Source organism: Alosa alosa, chromosome 22 (assembly GCF_017589495.1).
Source record: "Alosa alosa isolate M-15738 ecotype Scorff River chromosome 22, AALO_Geno_1.1, whole genome shotgun sequence".
NCBI lineage: Eukaryota > Metazoa > Chordata > Actinopteri > Clupeiformes > Clupeidae > Alosa > Alosa alosa.
In genome coordinates, this window is record NC_063210.1 from 805,436 (window position 1) to 828,092 (window position 22,657).

At 40.1% G+C, this 22,657-nt stretch overlaps 1 protein-coding gene and 1 long non-coding RNA gene across 2 annotated transcripts in view; one reads left to right on the forward strand and one right to left on the reverse strand.

Moving 5' to 3' along the window:
* The window catches only part of mrpl27 (mitochondrial ribosomal protein L27), a 30,189-nt gene extending 10,353 nt beyond the window's left edge, over positions 1 to 19,836 (reverse strand). Inside the window, exons 1-2 of the mRNA XM_048232518.1 lie at positions 19,726 to 19,836; positions 19,280 to 19,408 (exon numbers count right to left, since the gene is read on the reverse strand). Of these exons, the coding sequence (XP_048088475.1) occupies positions 19,280 to 19,408; positions 19,726 to 19,765 (169 nt within the window). The 5' untranslated portion in view covers positions 19,766 to 19,836. The remainder of the gene's footprint in view (positions 1 to 19,279; positions 19,409 to 19,725) is intronic.
* A 1,654-nt stretch (positions 19,837 to 21,490) lies between these two features.
* On the forward strand, positions 21,491 to 21,968 carry LOC125287086. The gene is made up of 2 exons (XR_007192315.1): positions 21,491 to 21,661; positions 21,791 to 21,968. It is a non-coding gene; the product is annotated as an uncharacterized LOC125287086 (long non-coding RNA).
* Positions 21,969 to 22,657: the final 689 nt, after the last annotated feature.

Genomic DNA, 22,657 nt, shown 5'->3' on the forward strand with positions numbered 1-22,657 from the left:
CTTGCTTACAATGAGACTCAGGCTGCACAGTCGGCATCCACATCCTTATTTGGGTTTTGGGTTGCCAGGTTTATAGCCTATGACAAAACGATTGAAATTGAAACTAAGTGATCGTGTATGTGTAGGGTGTATTTCCATACACAATCTGGCAACCTGGGAGATGTCAGACTAATAGAAAAAAGGCATGGATCAATGATTTTAAAATGAAGTTTGATGGCCATGCAAATTATGGGAGTTTTCCGGGAGATGACCTTGAAATACGGGAGAACCCGGGAAAAACGGGAGTGTTGACAGGTATGACACCACCTCAGAAGGACACTGAAAGTTTCAAGGTGAGTTTTCTCTCTTCATGTTTTAAAAAGTACATCCGGCACTCCTGCTTCAGTTCCCTTTTGCACTGTCTTTTGGTGTGACGCATTTTACACAAAAATTCCCAAATGAAAATAATTTTCAGTCAATATTACCTTTAAAACTATGTTGTCATATTGTAGTTAGCATGGTTTTAGGATGTTAGCATAAAAGCACATTGCTTAATGTCAAGTACATGAAACCTCATGGTGTGACATCATCATAAGGTGTGACAGGGTTTTCTTGTCACACCATATGATTATTTTGTCACACTATATGATATGAACTGCATTTAAATACATAAATTATGCTCTTAGATACATATTTTATAGGTATTAGTTAAGTTTATTGAATATTTTGTGCTTTTAACACATTTTGATACTATATTATTCACACATTTAATATCTATACACCAGCTCAATTTGGTGAATCCCTACTTCCCTACTATCCCATTTTGAAGCTGAATCCATGTTAAACTACAGCATTTTATCACTCAAATGTTTCCTTTCCAGTTGCCTACTCAGTTAGTGGCTCACAGTGCTATGCCACAATCTCCCAAGTCCTTAAGTCACGATGAACGTGCAGTGTGGGCACACATAAAGCCAGTTTTAGAGGATTTCCGAAGAAGAAATGTCCATGCCATCGATACAGTACATTTTCTGAGTGATGGGCCAGCCAACCAATATCGCAACAGGGCGAACTGCTACATCATGAGCAGTATTTCCTACACGTGGGGGTTCAAGCGGGTCACCTGGAACTACTCAGAGAGCAGTCATGGGAAAGGGGCACCTGATGGTGCTTACATCACCACATCATACTCTTTTTTAATTTAATACACAATAACATTCACGTACACCATATGACAATTTTAGTCTCTAAGACAGTAAACTAGTGAATAAATGTAGGCTACATTTCAGGACAAAATCTACAAGACCACATATATATTTGGAAATATTAGAGTTTGTAGAATATAACCCAATGGAGTTCCATGACTTCCATTTGAGATTTAAAAAAAAAAAAAAAAAAAAAAAAAAAAAAAAAAATTCAACCAAATATGTCAACCACCCATATAATACTTGGGTGATGTTAAATGTAAGTAAGTTTTTTTTTGTCGGTCTCGATGCGGTCTCCACTCCTTAAAGACTTGGGGCCAGATGTACGTACATTTGCGAACGTAGCGTTATCAACGCCATGGACACACTGGAGATTGCGAACGCTGTCAGACCCAAGTTTCCGTTGTATTTATCAATCGTTCAATTCTTAGTGTAAACTGCGCCTTTCTCTGCCTTTCTCCGCCCATAAACGCAATTTCTGAACATCCACAACTGAATGGCAGCGCCTACATACAAGCGCAGTTGAATGAAGTTAACTGATGACAACATTAAAAAGAATCAAACGTTTAGCGATCATGAAATAATACCATACATGATAAGATGTAAACAAGCAGGGAGATAATGAAGATCAGTAGTTCTACTCAAACTACTTGTGCACGTAGGCTATGGAAGATTGGTCAAATCTAGCAAGTAGGAAAGTTTAAGTGAATGACGTGAAAGTGAAAGTAAGACATTCGAAAGGCCAACAAAAGTTAAGGATGCTTTTGGTAGTACAAATACTTTCACCACAAAAACTGGTGTTCTAAATAGCGATTCTGTTGTCTTTGAAAGGTTCTCTTATTGACGCATTGAACTGCACTTTGGATTAACACCTGCTTTTACAAGGCGGAAGTATTTAGGCGCAGAATAGACGTGCGCTTTCAGGAGCAGTATACTGCGGAAAACATAACTAGGCGCTCTTTACTCTTACCCCAGAGAGGGTTAAAGTGGTAATCAAGGATCTTTGCTTCCCCTCCCATCTTTTTACGCTAAATTCCCACTTTCCCCTGGATCCTCCCATGAATGCATGACATGACAATCGCAATCTGCCACTTTCAGCTCCCGCGACAGGCAGTTTGCGCTTTTACATCATTGCGGCCTGTGTGTACATACCTCGCAATGATTTTACATGCACATTGCAAAACAAATACGCCTGAAATGGGCGCAAAAACGTTAGTACATCTGGCCCTCGTTCTCGACTCGGTCTTGCCTCTTCAAAAACTTGGTCTTGACTCGGTCTCGGCTGCATTTAAAAGTCTGGACGTCTCGACTCAGACTCAACATGCGGTCTCGTCCCCATCAGCCTGTAGACCACTCTTGAAAAAAATCTATCACACTAACAGACTTGAATTTCAGCTACAGTAGCGTTTGTGGCTGGTGGACACTACAGACGCTCAATAAACCACAGGTTTGGGGATGTATCTTGATCATTGAATTAAGATAGCAGGATTCCCCAGCGGGCACCGTGATGTCAATTTGATGTCAAGAATTAGTCAAGGTTTTGACCATCATGTTGAGCATCTATAATTTCATACTATTTAAGCATTACAAGCTATGGCTTGCTTGTGGTTATAAAGAGGTCCAACAAGGGATCAATCTAACATGTAGTCACTGGTCTATAAAACTTGGGTCAATATGATTGATGTTAAATCAACGTTGATTTGATATCAAGAAAAAGGGCGTCAAAATGATATGGAATTGACGTCATTGAATTGACCACCATATGAGAACCAATAATGTTAATAATAATCATAATAGTAGTAATAATAGCCCACTAGGCTAATGTTATTATTGTTTTGACACTTCTACCAATCAGTCTGGTAATATAACAGACTAAAATGCCAACAGTAATAATTTTCACGATTATTTTTAACGGATGCTTATCACTACTTGATAAGCGCATGCGCACACACAGCAATTCCCATCCCCCACCCCTGATCAAATTCAAATTTGCGTAGCACTCTAGAATCTTTGCTGAGTTTGCGCCTTTTCAACTGCAGTCACCAGTGACTTCAACCGTCACTTTTCTGTCATGCCTCTGACTGAATGTGTAAGCTGTACAAACTCTGCCGTCATCATATCCCAGGTAAGAATTACAGTACTTTTGTATGCCAATTGAAAACGTGAATTTATTCGAAATATATTGTTTTCATAATGGAATGTTAATCAAAGCCGTTAGTCATGTTTAGAATTAGCTAGTGAGCTAACGCTAGCGATGTTAGCTGTTAATGTTTAACTTAACTTTTCCAGTAGTTATCTACCCACTGATTTAAGGAACTGCAGTTTAATATAGCCATGTTCATTAACAGACCTGTCATTTAATGGATGTGAATGGGGCAAGTGTGATGGGTGGGTGGCACCTCAATATCATGCCTACAAGTAAAGGGATCTTTAGTTTGTGAAGGGTAACGTTAGTGTTAGGCTACATGTTCTTCATTTCATAGCCCTTATTTGCCCCTTGTTTGATGTACCTGACTTGCTCTGAGGCATGTGTTAAGATGCATGTGAGTGTAGTAGTGCTTCAGTGATGGTCTTTTCATGTTCTGTGTGTTTTGCAACGTATTAATCTTAGTCTCCCTCTGTTCCCTCTGTTTACAGGTGGTGTGTTGTGAGGACTGCTGCCCTAAGAACACTGAGTGCATTCTGGAATATTCCAAATGTGTGCCACGTCCAAGCTCGCAATAGAGTTCACTCACCAGGTAAAGACATAAAAAACGTTGTTTTAGAATTTTCGAACGAAATGGTTGGTAATTAGCATGTCTACGAGTATAGTTTACATTACAGTATGATGGCAGAAGTGTCTTTGTGTACCGTGTGCCAAAACTATACTATTTAGCATGGTTGTGCAGCTACTTCAAATACAGTAAGTATTGTAATTTATCTACATATAACACTACCGTTAAGCGTGTGAAAAAGATGGAGGTGGGGGTGGGGCGGGGATTGCATGGAAGGAGATGCATGCTATTTCAAGAGTTGGACACCCATTCACTTTACTTTTTTAGCACAGTTAATTTGGACTAAATGCATCAGTTTTTCGGGGGTTTTTTTTACATGGGTTCCTCTGAATTACCCATCAAAAACTATACAATAAACTCATATTTTTGTTCAGTCTCTCTCAAATTTGAAGGGTTTGTTACATAAACCATATATTTTTTGCATAAAACGTAAAAACTACTGCTAACATAACGTTAATTTACCCACTGCATTACAGATATTGGTTTGTACCATCACTGTATTCAAGAGTTCGATGATGGAGAAAGTGAACTTTCTTTTGAGATGACACCCATCAAAGATTGTAGCCTTTACCGAAATAGTCACGCTGCCCCTCCATTTCAATTGTTGATGCGCCGAAATTACTACCATCATGCTTATCAAGTGTAACTCTCTGAAGACATCCTTAACTTGTGGGTGTTGGAATTGTTGCTAGGTAGTTCATTTAAGTTCACTCAAAATGTCAGGCCGATTGTATGGTGTGTGCGTCCCGTCACTGCTATGGCGCATTTACATGTTATCTGTCGCTGCCAGCACGTTCTATACCCAGCGTCGAACCCATTTGCAAGGATGGACAAGTGAGGACATAGAGTTAAGTTGTAAAAAATTGTAAAAATGATTGCCATAATCTGATTACAATCAAAAGACGTCTGTCTTTGCTACTCTACAAATTAATGTTTTACTTTGTTATTTGTTATGCAATGTTAATGGTATACAGATTAAAACATGTTTTCAGTGTCTCTTTAGCTGAAAACTACTTCCAACACGCATGCCTCTTCCATGAATAGGCGCTCTTAGCCTGGCTAACGTCAGACCTCATTGAGATAGGGTCTGGGAATTAGACATTCATGTATTTGAAACATGGTTTACGAATGCCCAGAGCCGTTTATTGGGCGCTACGAATGTCTATCAAATGCGTCTGTACATAGCTCATAACGGCTTCGGCGTGTCGTCAGTCTTGCTGCCCTCCCTCTGTTTTGTGATTGGTTCCTTCGTTGAGGTGAAAATGAAGTCCATAGAATCCAGGCTGCCTAGCAGCGTGAATAAAATTGCGTGCGTAAGGCAGCATGGGTGAACTAGAAATGCAATTCCAAGGAATTACCAGTGCATGAAAATGCTAAAGTTGTGATGTAAAATATCATGTATAGTTAAAACAGATAATACAGAGATGGTTACTACGGTGATGCTAGGATAGACATGGTGGTTGCATAGCTTAATAAAAGTTGATAGTTTAAAAGTAGACTGTTTAAAAGCTGAATGTAGATAGTTTAAAAGTTGTTGATAGACAGTAGATAGTTTAAAAGTTGTTGATAGACAGCTAGTTTAATAGATAGTTTAAAAGTTGACCATTTAAAAGTTGAAGGTAAATAGTTTAAAAGTTGTTGACAGACCGGAAGTTTAAGTTAACCATGTGTCTTAGCTAACCTAGCTAATCATTTTTAGTAGTTATGCTAATTATGCTAAATAACATGCTAACTATGCTAATTATGTGACTTAGCTAACCTAGCTAATCATTTTTAGTAGTTATGCTAACTATGCTAACTAGCATGCTAACATGCTAAATATGCTAACCATGTTACTTAGCTAACTTAGCTAATCATTTTTAGCAGTTTTGTTAAAAATGGTAACTAGCATGCTAACCATGTTACTTAGCTAACTTAGCTAATCATTTTTAGCAGTTTTGCTTAAAACGCTAACAATTTTAACAATGCTAACATGCTAACCATGCTAACTAGCTACAGTGGGTAGGAGTCATAGTTGATGACAAGTAACAGTTACAATGGCTGAACAGTTAAAAAGTTCAGTAGTTTAAAGGGTTAAATTGTTTAATAGTGAAATATTGTAGTGAGGACTTTTATTTTGAAACAGTTTTTGGCAGAGGAAACAGTTGAACAGGATGTGTATTCTTAATAGGGCCAGTTTGTATGCTTAAAGCCCGAGACTGGCAGTTGATCCAGGTGGCCTGAACACCTGCCATAGGATTCTAATTGCTTAACGGCCGTATTATGATGTCATAATCAGCAATGTTAAGTCTATGGGGATTTTTAAAACGTTTTTCTTTAACCCTTAAGAACGTAGATTTTATTTAAACCAACGTACTCCACTGGGTGAGTTTTTTGGCCTGCGTCACTAGCGTTCTACACCGACATTCTATAGTCATTATTAGGTGGCCTAGAACCTATGCAGTGTTAGCATGGCCTGATCTGTTTTATTTCACGTGAACATTGCAAAGTACCACACACACACACACACACACACACACACACACACACACACATGCTTTCATCATGTGATCACATGTGTTGCATGCATGCACCTGATTACGCAAATGAAGTCGCGCTGACAACGTGTTACAATTGTCACGAGGATAACAGGACACGCAAATATCTCTGCCCTTACCTCAGACAGATGTTTAACTCCAAGGAAGTTTTTGTTGTCGTCCATTTCCTTCCTTCACATGGATTTTACGTAAGTACCCTTATAGTTTATGTATCAAATCTAGAAATCAGTTCATACGTTATAGCGTTATCATTTACAGCAATCGATGTTGTAGCCTACAGATGTCATCATCATATAATGTTAGCATACTGGTCTTTGTTGTGTTTGAGGGGAAGAAGGCAAGATAGTTGGTCGATGGTAGTGAACTCTGTGAGTAGCCTTAGTCAAGATATATACTTTTAGAAGTGGAAGACACATTAAAGAAAGTGATCGTCATAGGCTATCATATTCCATCCATTCAATAAACCTAATTCTGTTAGCACAAATCTTAAACCAGGCAGATGCGGCATGAAAGGAATTTAGCGGTTTTGAATGAACCCAATGCACACAATATGAGAATTGTATTTTCTGAACCTTGGGGTTTCAATATCTGATAAAGGATGTTTCAGTTTAAAATTTTGGAAACAAGGTAAATGACAAAAATTAATGTCTAAAACAGTCAGATTAATTCAAGAACTTTGAAGCCATTTATTGGAAGGCCCATGAGGCAAACACGTGTGCCTTATGTACAGTGGGTCCCCGTTAAGTTTGGACGGGTTCCTTCAGGAATCACGATCCCCATTTTCTCAGCAGAAATGGCACAAACTGCAGTTGACACAAACAACCACAAGGTGTCACTTTGGAGTTCTGCCACTACTATTTTTGATGCGACTTGACTTACTGCTTCCATGATGCAGTTTCCAAGTCAGTAGAACAATCAGAGAAAGCTGAGCCATTACCAAACATATATGATAATACAATAGCGTGAGTTTATATATCTTATACCCTATTTGTCACGGTTACTTATAGATTTGATAGTGTAACGATAAAGCGATAAGAGACTTTCAGCGGGGCACGGAAACTTAATTTGATCACGGTAGTTTAAGCTTACACTTGACAAAACATTCTAATATGAAAATGTAGATGCAATTGTTGTAAGATGGTGCAGCTCCTTTAAGAAAGCACCGTGCAAAAAAGTAGACGTGCTGGAGCGAGTCATATTCAAAATGCAAAAAATAACACCGCAGATAAAACCAATTATCCTCATTCATTGCAACCGCAGCATGCCTGCTTGCCGACGTTTAAACAAAAAAAGATATCAAAGCACCTTTTGCGTTTGAATGTAACACGAAAAAATGTTTAAACAGCTGGACAAATGATTTAGCTAATTGATTATAGCCTGTACACCAGCAATTGTTCGGAAATCATTTGGAAAAAGATCGTTTGGAAAAAGATCGTTCAGCTGTTGCCACAGTCACCGGCAATGTAGAAACAACATGAGAGCAGTACACACTTCCCCGAATGTGGATGTTACACTGTCATAATCTACCACCAGCCTTTTGGCAAGTTGAAAAATAGATGACTTCTGTGAAATCTCTGCTTTAACCCTCTATACCCCAGTGGAATTCTACAACAATGCTTCAGATTCCTGGGAATTCTAAGAGAAAAGGGCAATTTGAGAAACATTTTAAATAACCAAGAATAACTAAAAATCTAATGAAAAGTGTCAATTGTAAGTTTCTTTCAGTTTAAAGATTAGAAATTGCTCTTTCAAATGATATATGATCCATTAAAAATTATATATTCATGTTTCCCATAGACAGCCATAGGCCTACTCACTTACAGTCTCAAAGTTTTTCACTAACAAAAAGTTATAAATATGGTTCACATATTTCTGTATTAGAAGCTGGGAAACACGATACTATATGAGTACTGATTTCATTGAAATAGACTGGCATATCTTGCACTTATTTGGGATTTAGCTGGACAGTGAGCCTTACAGCAAAAAAATGATGAGGATATGAACTAACGTAGGCCATGAAGCATAGCGTATGAAATCGTGACTCATTTGATAAGCATGTCACCAACAACAGGGACTGTTAATCCTGACATGGATTTACGCTTTTGTTTTATATGCACATCATGTTATATAATTTATCTAAACTTGATCAGTTGATGATAATGAACCTGTTGCACTCGTTCACTAACCTTCAACCTATCCTGTGCTAACATTACGAGTCTCAGACTAACGTTAACGTTACATCAGTGAAGGTAGCAAATTAGCAGGCTTTTTGTAATCAATGAAGATGACGAGACATTGGCCTACTTGTATACAAATACATTTTCCTGACATCCATAAGCAGAAAACACAACGGTGGTTCCCGCTTTGGTTATTAGTCAACAAAAACTCATTTAGAGAGACATACATAAGTAGTAGTTTGCAATAACTATCTGTAAGTGGGATAACGATAATGTTAGCTTTACTGTACATGCCAGAAAGGGGTAATGTTAATGTGATATAACTTCAAATAAACCTGGCATGGGTTTATCATAAACTTTATTGTTAATTAGGCCATGACCCATCATTGAATTATGCCTATATTTTGCTGGTGCTAGCTAAACTCAAACTGACTTTCACAGTGACAGCCATACAATTTTTTTTATTCCAGAGAGGCAGCTAAGTCAGTCATGACAAACGGGAGGATGCTAACGTTAAATTTATTACACTTTCATGTTTTTATTTTGTCAATTTCTTACATCAATATGATCGTCACTTACATCAAAACATGGTGGATGCACATCAATACCATCTCATCTAATGAGAAAAAGACGCTGGACGCTTGTTAGAAGCCATAACTCCAGAGGCACCGTAAGTCCTCAGCCGGTCAGTCAACAGGCTAAACTCAAAAATACCGGAGAAAAGTCAATAGCGACCTAGCCATTTAAGTGTGTCAAAATAAAAGTCTGGTGTTTATTTATCCACTAACGCTGTATTATTTCATGTATGAAGGTTATACTGTAGCAGATGTCTCTTTAAGAATTGCGGCCGGCCGCGGCCGTTACAGGAGAATACAGAACGGCCGTCGACGGCCGCTACGGGGTATAGAGGGTTAAAGCAAGACCTAAATGAGAGGAGTTGTGTTGGGAATGTCGGTGCAATGTCCATGCTATAATGGTCTGACAAACGTACTGCCTTTTCAAGCAGTTCATCATCACCTGCGAGTTGAAGGATCATAGGACGTAAAGACTCAACCACATAAGTTTTCCGCATGCTTGCACATCTTTGGGAGAGCTGACTGATTATGATGTCCAGAGTTGCATTAAATACCTGCACTTTGAAGTATCTCTCTGCATCGGTTAAGCGTTCATCTTCCGATAGTTCGTCAAAGTGACGCTTCACTCTCCGTGCTCTAACATTTTCAAATGTACTCTGAACCCCCATTTATTTGCGAGTGTCTGCGCTGTAGCCTTGGCCTGGCCAAAGGCACGCAGGTAGTCAGAAAGGACCGGTATAGAAATTTCCAGCAATTACATTGCGGGGGTAGCGACGGAGGTCACAGGCCCTGGTGCTACTGCACTTGCTGCACCTACTAGGCCTAGTTACGCCACTGCGTGGAGCGCTAATGTGTCTACTGTAAATCATTCATGTGTGAAAGTCATTAGGCTGGAAGCGTTAATGTGTCTAAGCTCATTAGTCTACTTTCAATAGGCCTACTGTACATCCTGAGAGGGGGAACATAACCTATTGCCTAGGCTACTGTAGAGTAGGCCTACAGTAGGTTACTGTTGGCTAAACAATCAGTTGTGAAAGTCTGCAACGAAAGTTTCCTAATGGAAGCGCTAACGTGTCTATTGAGCTCATTAGCCTACTTTCAATAGGCCTATTGTACAGCCTGAGAGGGGGAACATAGCCTACTGTAGAGTAAACAATCAGTTTACTTAGTTACATTTGTTTAGTTAAATCCAGTTTTCTACTCTATCTCCATGATATGCTTAGCCTATAGAAAGACGAAGTCGGGAAAGTGCTTCAGAGAAAACTTATTTATTGAAATAATGAACAGTCTACATTCTACATTCTACAGTCTAAATTTAAAGCACGTTGAATCCCTGGGAAGATCTGCGTGTTGTGCGGAGGAATTCGTTGATCTTATTGATGCAGTCCTTCAGTTCACTCCTCCCCATAGCAGGGAATTTTTTCGTTGTAGTGTTGAGACCACAAAGTTTTTTTCACATTTTATGCGGCAGTGCTGCTTGCCCTTCGCTCCATCCCAGTTGGTGGTTTTGCTCCAGGCTTTATAGTGTTCCTCTGTGACGATGGACCTGAAGAGCAGGCATCCGTATCTGCCCACTTGGCCATAGCTCTGTTGGCGAATCTTAGCGTGGTCTTCGGGACCAACATCACGCAAGGTCACGTCTGCGTGTTGACTAGGAACTTGGATGCTGTCGTTGAGTGTGACGGAGAGGGCCAATGGAGACATCTGCAAGGAGGACGTTTCTGGAGCTGGTGTCGAGGTGCACCTGGGGATTGGTCTCTCAGGCGTCGAATAACTTCTCTGCTCACGTAGCGTCGCCTGAAGTTCTCCGATTCCAGCTCTCATCTCCTGTAAAATGTCTCTGTGGCTCTCCAAGTGGCTGCCTCTCGGAGTTGTTGAAGCTCTCGTTTGAGGTTTTTGACCTCCGCTTTCAACCGATCATTCTCGGCGTCTCTCTCGGCTACTCGAGCTTTCTCTGCTCTCTCGGCTACTCGAGCTTTCTCTGCAAAATGTGTGAAAGTCATTAGGCTGGAAGCGTGTCTACTGTCAGTGACTAGTCGCGGCGGGTTCTGTGTTGTAGGCTATGCATTTTTCCGACACTTGGCTGCAAGCTCCCCTCCCCCACCCCCTTCTTTCACAAGCAGTGCAGCTTTCTGAAGCGGTGCCTTTTGAAGCTAATGTAACAAATACCACCAATATTGTTGTGTGGCAATAAAAGTATCCAGGGTTTGCGCCCAGCCTAAATAGGCCTATATAAATAAATTAAGGACATACAATCCTTAAAGCTTAACGTAGCCTACATGTAGATTAATGTCCCAAAACGCGTCAACAAGTCGCTTTTATGCGCTCATTATATATGGATTTCTATGAAACGTCCACGAAAAACATCGTCGCAACCCAGAGGCAGAAAGCACCATAGAACAGCATAGAGCAATGCAAAAGAGCAAAAGAATAAAATTAGTTTTTGTGCTGACAACTGCACCAATTCGAAATCACGATGGTTAGAGAATGTTAAATATGTTCAATATCCCTAACGGAATGCATGTCTTCGCCAAAAATGACAAAATACGATGTTATGTTAATAATGCAAATGAACGGCACACTTTGAAATATAGTCGGAAATGAGATGTTATCATCATTGAGACAACAGGGGTATACAATAAAATCCGATTGTAGCTTACAGCAGCCGACTATTTAGGTTAAGTTTATAACGTGGACGGCCACCAAGCGTCTTCTGCCCCACGGCTGCGGCACAGTCTTGAGTGACCGGATTCGTTTTCCTTTGTCATATGAATGCTGTCATTTTGTTAACATTACTGTTAAGGAGATGCTGTAGGCAAATGCTATATTTCAACCTCAAGTAGTGTCAGAACTATTCACAAGGTTTCTGGGCAGCATTTTTATGTTCTGTTAGCAAGCGAACTTCTCATGACTACCGACAAAGTAGCCTACTGCCAGCTGACGAAGCTCTCATTTTAAAACATTACTGAGAGACAGGCACTATACAATCAAGAAATCTTGCCACTGAATCCAAAACTATGTTTAACATTATGTACAAAGCTTAGGCTACAGTGGATCAGCATGTTGCAGGGGCTGCTAAAAACAGAGAAACGCACTGAAAACTCGGCCAATCACAGCCCTTGCTGTCGAATGCGCCGTCCGGTTCGACCGTTGAACGCCACAGCGGACTATGCTGCCCCCAAGCGGCTGCAGTTGTCCTTACATGTCACCCAGCTGCGTGAATCACCATTATCGTGAATGAAGTGTCAATTTTTAACGGGGACCCTCTGTAGGCATAAACACACACACACACAGGAACAGGAACAAAAAGTTGTCATTTGTCTTTAAAACTAATAGATTATTGAAATATTAACTACTGTTTGTATGTTTTTTCTCTTTTTCTGACATGACTGGACACTGAGAAATGCTTGAGGGTGTGGTATTCCTCAAAGCAGGGAGTCACACACAGTGGTACATCACAGGGGACACACATGTGCTTGGTGGCCTTCCGCAGCTGTTGACGCCTGGTTGTTGTCTGGCAGACCCTGCAACGCCTCCTTGTCCGAATACCCTGCTGAGATGTCTGTGTCACCAGTGATGGGAAGTGGCGAGCAGTGAGACGGACTGGGTTGTCAAGTGTTGGACGGCCACCACTTGAAGGCCTCCTCGCAGTGTGGAATTCCTCCAGCAACTGACGTGCCAAGTTCTCTCTAAACCGAGCATATGTCATCTCCTGTCTGGTCAATTCATGGTGGAGTACATAGCTATTGAAAACAGCCACATCCAGCACATAAAAAAATAGCTTCTTGTACCACTTGAAGGACTTTCGTGCACAGTCAACAAAGGTGTTTCGTTTATCTAAATTATCCACACATCCCATTTTCTTGTTATATTCCACCACACAGACTGGCTTCACCACTCCTTGACCTGTGGCATAGTCCACTTTGCCCGTTGGTACCATGTCTCCGGAGTGCACAGTGGACAAAACATGCACATCACGCCCATCATGCCATTTCACAGCCAGCATTTGTCCATTATTGAAAAATGCAGCATCACCTTTAGACATTTTTTTAGGGAAATGTGGCATGCCTTTCCTGTTGGCTCTAACATTACCACAGGCACCAGTTGTATGCTGCAAAAGATGATTAAAATGGGCAGGGCTGGTGTACCAATTATCCACATATAGAATGTGACCTTTATCCAGAAAAGGCTCCAGCAATGTGAGAACAACTGACCCAGAAATCCCCACACCCTCAGACATGGTAATATCTGTCGATTTCCCTGTGTAAATTATCATGTGTGACGTATCCTGTCTTTACGTCACACAACACAAACAGTTTGATGCCAAATCTATGTCGTTTTGATGGAATGTACTGTTTGAAGGATAGTCGCCCTTTCCACTTCACCATCGACTCGTCAATACATAGGTCTCGGTGGGGATAAAAAATCTGGCTGAAAGATGAGATAATTGGGGTCAAAACAGATCGAATTTTTTGGAGGGGGTCAGTTGAGGTCATGCCAGTGAAATGCAGAGCTCTAAGTAGCAAGAGGTAGCGGTCCTGTGAGAACACAGTGGCAAAAAATGGTGTGGATAGCAGGGGATTTGTGGTCCAGTAATCTCTGATGTTGTTCTTTTTAACTAGACCCATGAGAACTAAGACGGGCAAAAAGAGATACAATTCAGCTATTGTGGTGTCCACCCACCTTGCCAGCTTTCCAACACAGTTTAACTTCTCCCTCAGTGTCTGGGCATAGCTGTTGGTCTCTGCCACAATAGTAGCCACAGTGGAGGGAGTGATAAACATTTTAAAACCCTCCACCTCGTCGGATTGTCAGGTTGCTTCCTAACCCCTGACAAAGACCTGGCAAAGTTGACACTTTTCAGACGAAAGTTTCCTTCCCTCCAGTTGACATCCCCGGTGTCCTCCGACGCCTCTTCCTCCAGAGCTGCCAAATTGTCCGGCAACTCCTCGTCAGAGGAGTCACTTTTCAACGGTGCAGGTTCAGGTTCAATGTCAGAGTCATCATTAGATGTAAAAATCACCCTGATCTCTTCATCAGTAAGCTGACACCTTTTCAAATGTGCCATACCTAATCTAATATTATCTATGATATTGTATAGCGTGTGTAAATACTACGATTGTTTTGAGAATGAATATACTCCGAGATGGCGGTCGCTGTAATGTTTTGCATTGACGGACTTGATGGATGCACTGCTATTGCGCAAATAAAGCTGTGATTATAATGGGACAAGATAAAGATGTATGCGCATTTCTTGTGCGAGTTTTAATATCATGACTGTAGCAAACTATGTTTCCTGAGCCGTGCGTTACTCAAGGCTACATAGCTCGTGAATGAACGATGTTAGTTTCCAGCATTCCGTACATTTCGCGGTCATTTTGATTTTCATCTTATCAGTGGCCATGAGATTTGACTAAACACTGAATAACATAATCATTTAATAAAAATAAAAAAATCACTAATTTTGCTTGTGCTTGGTGTAATGACTGACATTCAGAAATATGGCAATAAATGGCAGTGAAGCTAGCAACATGTGTAGCCTCCTGTAAGTAAACGTCTTCCCAATACTTGCCACTCCCGTGGATTTTGTCATGTATAGCCCGACCACACAATCATAATATAAACTAGATCTGCAAAATGTGGACATAACAAAATGGTAGTGGCAAAGTGATTTGCGAGAGACCATCTTTGACTTTGAGAATGTACAATGTCAGCCCATGTTAGTCAACAAGTGATAGCCCATTGTTAAACAGCAATTAGAATACTTATGTAGCAACATTCCAAACACAAAAGTGTGACGGTACGCTTTTACGGATAGTTAACGGTGACGGTACGTTCTTAAGGGTTAATAGTTTAAAAAGTATAAAAGTTTCAAAGTTGAAAAGACATACCAACCTGATCTGTTAGAAGACCTACGTTACAAAGTTTGAATGAAGTTTCTAAGTTAAACTGTTCAAGAGAAATTGCATACGGAAAAAGTGGTAAGCGGAATAATAATAATAATAATAATAATAATAAAAATAATAATAATAAGTTGCCTAGGAAGAACAGTACAGTGCATTTTCCTGCACTGTAATAAAATCGGGTGCGTAAGGCAGCATGGGAAAACCCAGGCTTAGGCACTCTAGTCCTTGAGCCACCCCCTAGTCCTCCCACCCACCTACCCATCCGCCCCAAAAAAAAAAAAAAAAAAAAACTTGGGGGTGTCACTCCCGGGATATTAAAAAAGTTGCTCTAGTTGCTCAACGTCATGTTACTGCTATGAAAGAGACATTACATTTTCTGGTCAGTGAGGTTTAAATTAATTAGTTCCTGAATCCTATCCCATTTAATGTGACTTCAGAGGGCTTGAGAGGGATAGGATTTAAACCGTGGCGGACCGCCATGCTTAAATAAATGTAGAGGAAACATTGGATATTCCTTTCCTTGTTCTACAACAACAACAACCAAATAACATGATCATGCTGATGGCTGATAGCTTTTGCTCTTCCCAAATACAAGTAGCCAGGTGAGATGTTTGCAACTACATTACTTTTTATCAATCCAGTTGCAGTAGGCCTAGTTCCAAACCACAATTGTTGAACTGTGATGAACTGCCCTATTTGTGATTGTTTTTAGAGATTTTAGAAGTTTTATACTAGTGCTGCCCCTAACAACTAATAACTAATTTTGTTGTATAACTCGCACTCCTCCTTGTCCACAGGTGGCAGCAGTGCGGTGACGGCAGAGTGGCAGCAGTACGGTGGAGGCAGAGTGGCAGCAGAGCTGGCCTAAACAAAATAGTCTTCAGTCCTTCGAACCGCACCTGGCTCTTTGGCCCCAAGAACAAACCTTCCGTCATAGGTGCCTCTGATAGTGCATCACTCACAAGAATGGTAACAAGAATGCACTTAAAGAATGCCCTGGCAGGAGCATCACATATGAATGCTTTCACAGACAGTTGAAGTGCTTTGCCTCCATGAACAATGCCATCTTGCTGTAACTGCTGCAACTCCTGGAGAAAGTCACTTAACCCTCTAGGCGCCACGGTCGACTTTAGTCGACAAGATGCGGTACTGAATAAAACGGCCGATTTAGTCAAATAGGGTGTCATATTTCGTTCGACCTCCACTCCACTAGATGGCAGACATGTCATACGTCATCCCCGAGTCGAAAAAAGGGCAGGCTTTAAACAAAACTTTCTAGCTACAGCGCATTGAATCAGTGTGTGAAATACCGGAGCTAGTGGGCGTGTGAGCCACTTTGTCAGAGCGATATTGTCAACGTCAGCGAGTATTTGCATTAGATTATCGCCTAATGGCATCAAAAAGTTTACCCGAAAATGAAGTGTTGGGTCTTCTATTCAAGGACCCTGATTCTGAAGGGGAATATCTGCCTTCAGAAAATGACGGTGATTCGTTTAGTGAGGCTTCAGATCGTCCCTGCCTTGCAATGATGCAGCTGGACAAAGTGAGAGTTTACTCCATAGTTTAGCTTACACCAAGCACAAACGTTGAATCGTTTGACCAATGTCACTGGTGGGAATAATGTTTCACGGGTTCGGAGTGTTCATCGGGAAGTTAGCAGGGTGTTAGTGGTGTGGCTTAACGAGGCTGGAGGTAGCCTAATGTCCATAGCGCCAGCTTCTGTCTTTGAACGTGTGCCTCTCGCAATCAGCGGCGACAGTAACGTGATGGAGCCTTTGTCTAATGCCACTGGGTATGTTAGACGAGGTCGGCGCATAGGACAGTTAGGGGGAACTTAGAGGCAGTGTGGGGAGTCGCAATGAGAATGACAGTAGGCCTAGTCCGAAAGCTGCGCAAATTCTCTCCACTTTCGCGCGAGCAAGGCAGATCTGGCCATGCTGCTCGCAACAGGAGCAGAGGTGGTGACACGGGGCAGGAGAGCCATTAGGCCATGCATAGTCTATCACAAGATGATGGGAATGCCGGCCCTGTATGGATAGGATATGGATATGGATAGTCATTATCTCTACAGCAAAAGGCCTGCTACATAAAAAAAAAAAAAAAAAAATTGTCAGCCATTTATTAGTAATGATTTACACTGTTGATTATCTATTTCCCTGACCATTTAGGACATATATGTGTTCTTTTTTGTGTGTTCATGTCCTTGTGATGTGTGTGTCTTTGTCAGCTAAGAAAAAAACAACAACAAAAAACATCAACAAAAAGAAAACAAATACTAACATTGTATCTTGTCTTGTCTCGTCATCTCACTCCTGATCTGTGCCTTGCCGTGGCAAGTGAGCTTTTGAACTAAACAGGTCTTGTCTACTTGTGTTTGTGTGTCATCTGAATAATATATATGTGCCCCATACATGGAATCAGAGTGCCTACTGTTTGTAGTAAATGGAAAATCTCTACAGCAAAAGGCGCCTACCGCTACATGCATTTGATTTGTTTCTGCCATTTATTAGTAATGATTTACAGTTTGTTTACTACTTAGTATTTACTTGAGCATTCAGTATTGTGCAATATAGCGTACAGAAGGTGAGGGACATTTTGGGGGGAAAGAAGTGGTGCATTTTATCATTCAAACATGTGACTTTTCATGAAAATTCTATAATCCAAGATGGCCGCCACCATATGACGTCATAATATGCAAATTAGATATAAACATTTAATCCCTACATAAACTTTGGGTCATCCTTAATAGTTCTCTAATTTACAGAAAGTCTCTATCTCTTATCACTTTTAAGATATAGCCTTTTGAAATGAAGATGTCAAAATAAAAAAACTCTGGCGCCTAAAGGGTTAAGTACTCTTCCACTGAATTTGGTTTAGCAACTCCACAGTAGATGGCCACAATGAAAGGAGCAAAGTTGTGAAAGTTGCAGAGTATGGGACACATTTGGAAGTTGGAGGATTTAAAAAGTGGCACACCATCAATGTTAAAGCACAAATGTAGGTGCTCAACGATTCCTGGATGCTGAGACAAACGTTTGGTTTTGGAGTTTTAAAGGATGGAAATTAAAGGATGGAAAAAGTATGGGATTTTGAAATAGAAAATGTGTAGGAAACCCTGTTAAAAGAAACCTTTTCTCTGTCTCTCTCCATTCAACTGGATCTCTCAATGTTCTCCAACATTCCATTACTTGTTACTACATTGTACATGTTGTCATACATTGTTCATATTTAGCCATATTTATTCTGCCCTTATAAGATAGCTACTAATACACTGCACATATTTAATTTATATTACTCTAAACCACCTTCTATAAACCAACTGTATACTACTGTCTGTCTTGTCCTGTCTATGCACCACCTGTCTATACTTTGTATATCACTTTTCTGCTTTTTCGCACTTCTAGTTAGACACAAACTGCATTTTGTTGTCTTTGTACTTGTATTCTGCACAAATAATCAAAATATGTCCATAAATTCTGATGTCATTTTGACATCAATGTTTGTCACATTTATGTTTATTTGACATTGAAGCTTGATATTGAATGATATCAAAACGACATCAACATCTTGACATCAAATAGATGTAGAATTGACATCAAATGCCAACAAAGCTTGACATGGAAATTACATCTTGATGTAGAATAAATGTTGAATTGACATCAAAGCTTGACATTGAATGATATCAGAATAGCATCAAAACGACATCAACATCATGACATCTTGATGTGAAATAAATGTCGAATTGACATCAGAGCTTGACATTGAATGATATCAGAATAGCATCAAAACGACATCAACATCATGACAATACAACTTTCATTCTAGACCTGTTTTTTGACATAATTTTGACGTCAATGTTTGATGTTGAATTGACATCAAATGCCCACTGGGTCAGTCAGTGTCCTAGGCCAAAGTAAGCGATTTCAAATTAATTCTGGCCACTATAGGGAGCCAGTGGAGAGTAACTAGGAGAGGAGTGTCCTCTTTGGCTGATTGAAGTCGGCATCTGAAAGGCTCGGCTGCAATTGCTGGGTGCACGTGCAAGATAGGTGGATAAACCAGAAGGCACACAAAATAGGCCCTAGTGGCAGTGTAGTAAATTATCATGCTACAAATGAAGGTTCCTTACCGTCTAGTTTCTTATAGCCATATCTGCGTCCAGGTGACTTTCCTCCAAGGTTTTTACTACTGCCTCCAGATTTCTTCGACGCAAACCGCGCGGTCACCTCAACGACAGGCTCAAGGGAGAGTAACCCACCTACAACGATGAATAGTACAACGTTTAATAGTAGATTTACAACGTAAGGGTTTTTGTTCATGTTCATTTGTTTTTTCCCCTCATCTTTACTAAAGTTAGTGATTTATACTAAAATTAACATGCCATGGCATACAACCATCCATATGATATATTTAGCCAGTAAGTGTGCTTTTAGTTGCTCACACACACCGATAACTATCCAATAAAATGATGAATGTTAGCTTCCGCTTTTTATTAAGCTAATGTTAACTAAACAACGTAGTTATGTAACTATGTTGTAAGTACATAGTTAACAAACATGGCATTAATATTGTTACCTATTTTCAATCGTGAAAACAAGGACACGGGCGCAGCCATGTCTGACCTTCTTCCTCTTCTTCTGTCACTGGCAGACTGGACAGTAATTGTTTTGTTGCCACCTATTGGTTCTCAGTAGTAATGCATCCAGTATTCTAATGGTGCATCAGAGCCATAGAGAGAAAGAGTTGCGACAGTCCCATTGGACTCCGTTGTACGCTTTTTGCCGCCTACTTCCGGGGTATGCAACCTCGCGTAGTTCCAAAAAGCCATTCTATGGCGTTGGACATCATTCACTTCCATTGCTGACTGTCGAGTAACTTCTGAGGTAAGTTGATTAAATAGCTACCTGTTTTGAATTGTCAACTGTCTATATTGTATCATAGGCCCTTTATGATGCATATACTGATCTTTTGTTGTATGTACACAGCGTAATTATATATATATTTTTTTTTATCTTGGTAGACGACCGATTGCCTGCTAGTTTGTTAGCTTGACTTGCCTTCTGTGAAGGTAACGTTATATCCAGGGGTAAATTGATTAAATAGCTACCTGTTTTGAATTGTCAACTGTCTATATTTTATCAGAGGCCCTTTATGATGCATATACTGATCTTTATTTGTATGTACACAGCGTAATTATATATAAGTTTTATCTTGGTAGACCACCCGATTGCCTGCTAGTTTGTTAGCTTGACTTAAGCCCTCTGTAAAGGTAACGTTATATCCAGGCGTAAATTCATTAAATAGCTACCTCTTTTGAATTGTCAACTCTGTATATTATATAAATAGGCCCTTTATGGTGCATATGCTTATATTTATTGGTATGTGCACAGTGCAATTTATATATATTTTCTTAACTTGGTAGACAACCGATTTTCAGTCATTGCCTGCTACTTAGTTATCTCGATTTTTGAGCTGTGAAGAAGGTATCGCTACACCAAAAATTCACGGGTTCAGTAGTGAATCTCTGACATATTTTATTTGGTAAATTATTGATGTTAGATTACTAGGATCATTAAGGTTGATTAAGGACGTTTTTTTAGGTTGTATCTGCTGAACCTGGCGGTGTTAGCTAGTCAGCTGAGTACTGTGTATCTGATGCTAGTAGAAATAAGGTTTGTTTAATTACACCCTTGAAAGGGCTGTTGGATTGCATGTAAGAATACAAATTATTTTACACAAAAAATATCATAAGCCATAATGAGCTTTAAAATGTTTATTACTCAGACAGTAGTGTGACTAATTTGTTTCTGTTGCTGGTCCCGGTCATTTTGCAGGTTTTTCGCGGCTGACCATTGTCATCCATATTTTCATGCGATCTTTGTCCTTGGGAAGCCATACATCGCGTAACCCTTCGGGACCGATTGGTGCATCCAAATGCTGCACAGCCAACCATGGTATGACCACTGATTTACAAAATGATAGTTGTAACCAATGAACCACGACACCATTGAACATCACAGAGAGCTGGTGACAACTTTTCCTCAACCACCTGCCCTCTGACTTTTTGAGAATAGGTCAGAGGTCAGAGTTCATAACCAAACAAGGATCCTCCCTCCCTCTCTCTCCTCAACCACTTTTGAATTTGCTCAGGGCTATTATAAGTGTGGTAAAAGTTATAGTATATTTCTTGACGTTATAATATGTTGTGAATGGTTTGCCCTATATATAGTGTTACCTGCTGTGTCCATTGTTGAATCTATTATCGCCCTATTTCGCTTTATCTGCTTTTAGTGTCCAGGACACAGATGAAGAGGATGTTAGTATCGTTGTCGAGGGAACTGCCCTACAGTGACTGGCCATAGTGAATAGTGGAACTCCACAGGTGTGAGTCTGATGTATGCAAGAGAAAGTATTTTCTAGGCAGTCCTGAGTGAACTGGCTTGTTAGAATATATTTGTGCCCCTGTCTCAACAGAACTTGCTGGACCACCAGTATCGTTGTTGTGGCCACTGTACGTATGTTTGTTGATATTATTCATGCTTGTTCCTTGTTTATGCTTGTTCACATTTTTTTTGTTCCACACTGTTCATTTTTATCTTATGCCAGGTACCTTTATTATGAATGTTGTCCTTCCTTTCAGCCCTGATGCATTCTGAAGCCTGATGTGGAGGATTTTTTTTTATGTATTAATCACTTATAATATTCCTCCCTGTTCCTTCACTTTGTTCTTGTTTTTCCAGTTAGATATACACATTTACACACACATACACATCTTGTCTCACTCAGTATTTTTTATTAAACAATATTTGATTCATTTATCCAAGCTTAATGAGTTGTTATTCTTTAATATATTTGATTCTTTGTGCATGGCTTAGTATTAAAATTATCATGGTTGTGTGGTCAACTCCTGCCTCATCAGAAGAAGTGGGTGTAAATGCTGAATGGACTGTTCTTTCTCAAAAAAGTACAACGGAGTCCAATGGGAGTGTCGCCTGTCGCTGTTCTCTATCACTCTCTCTGCAGCTAACCTTACTCTTCCTCTGTGCATTAACCCAGAGCCGTAGAGAAAAATCTTAATAGCTCTGCACTTACCTATAGACCCAAACATATAAGCATAATGCTTTTGATAATATGTGAATGGCTTAATCTTAAAAATATGTTTTTAGTCTTAACATGATCATGTTTCACGTTGTGGTCTGGGGGTGACCACTTATCAGAAGTGAGCTAGCTGCTAGGCAAATGCTGAATGGACCACGGCAGACGCTAGCACGAAGGTAAGCTAATGGCTGAATCGGAATTTATAAGCAAAATCACGGTAATCAATAATACAGCCCAGTTGCGATAAAATGAAAATCATGAGACATCTGTCATCATATGAATGATATGGAAAAGAAAACTTAAGTTAGAGCCGTTCTAGCCTGTACTTCTGTCCATGCTAACATGAACATAAGCTTTTCCCTCCAAAAATGTAAAAACGATCTAAGTAATATACAGCTTTTTTACGTTG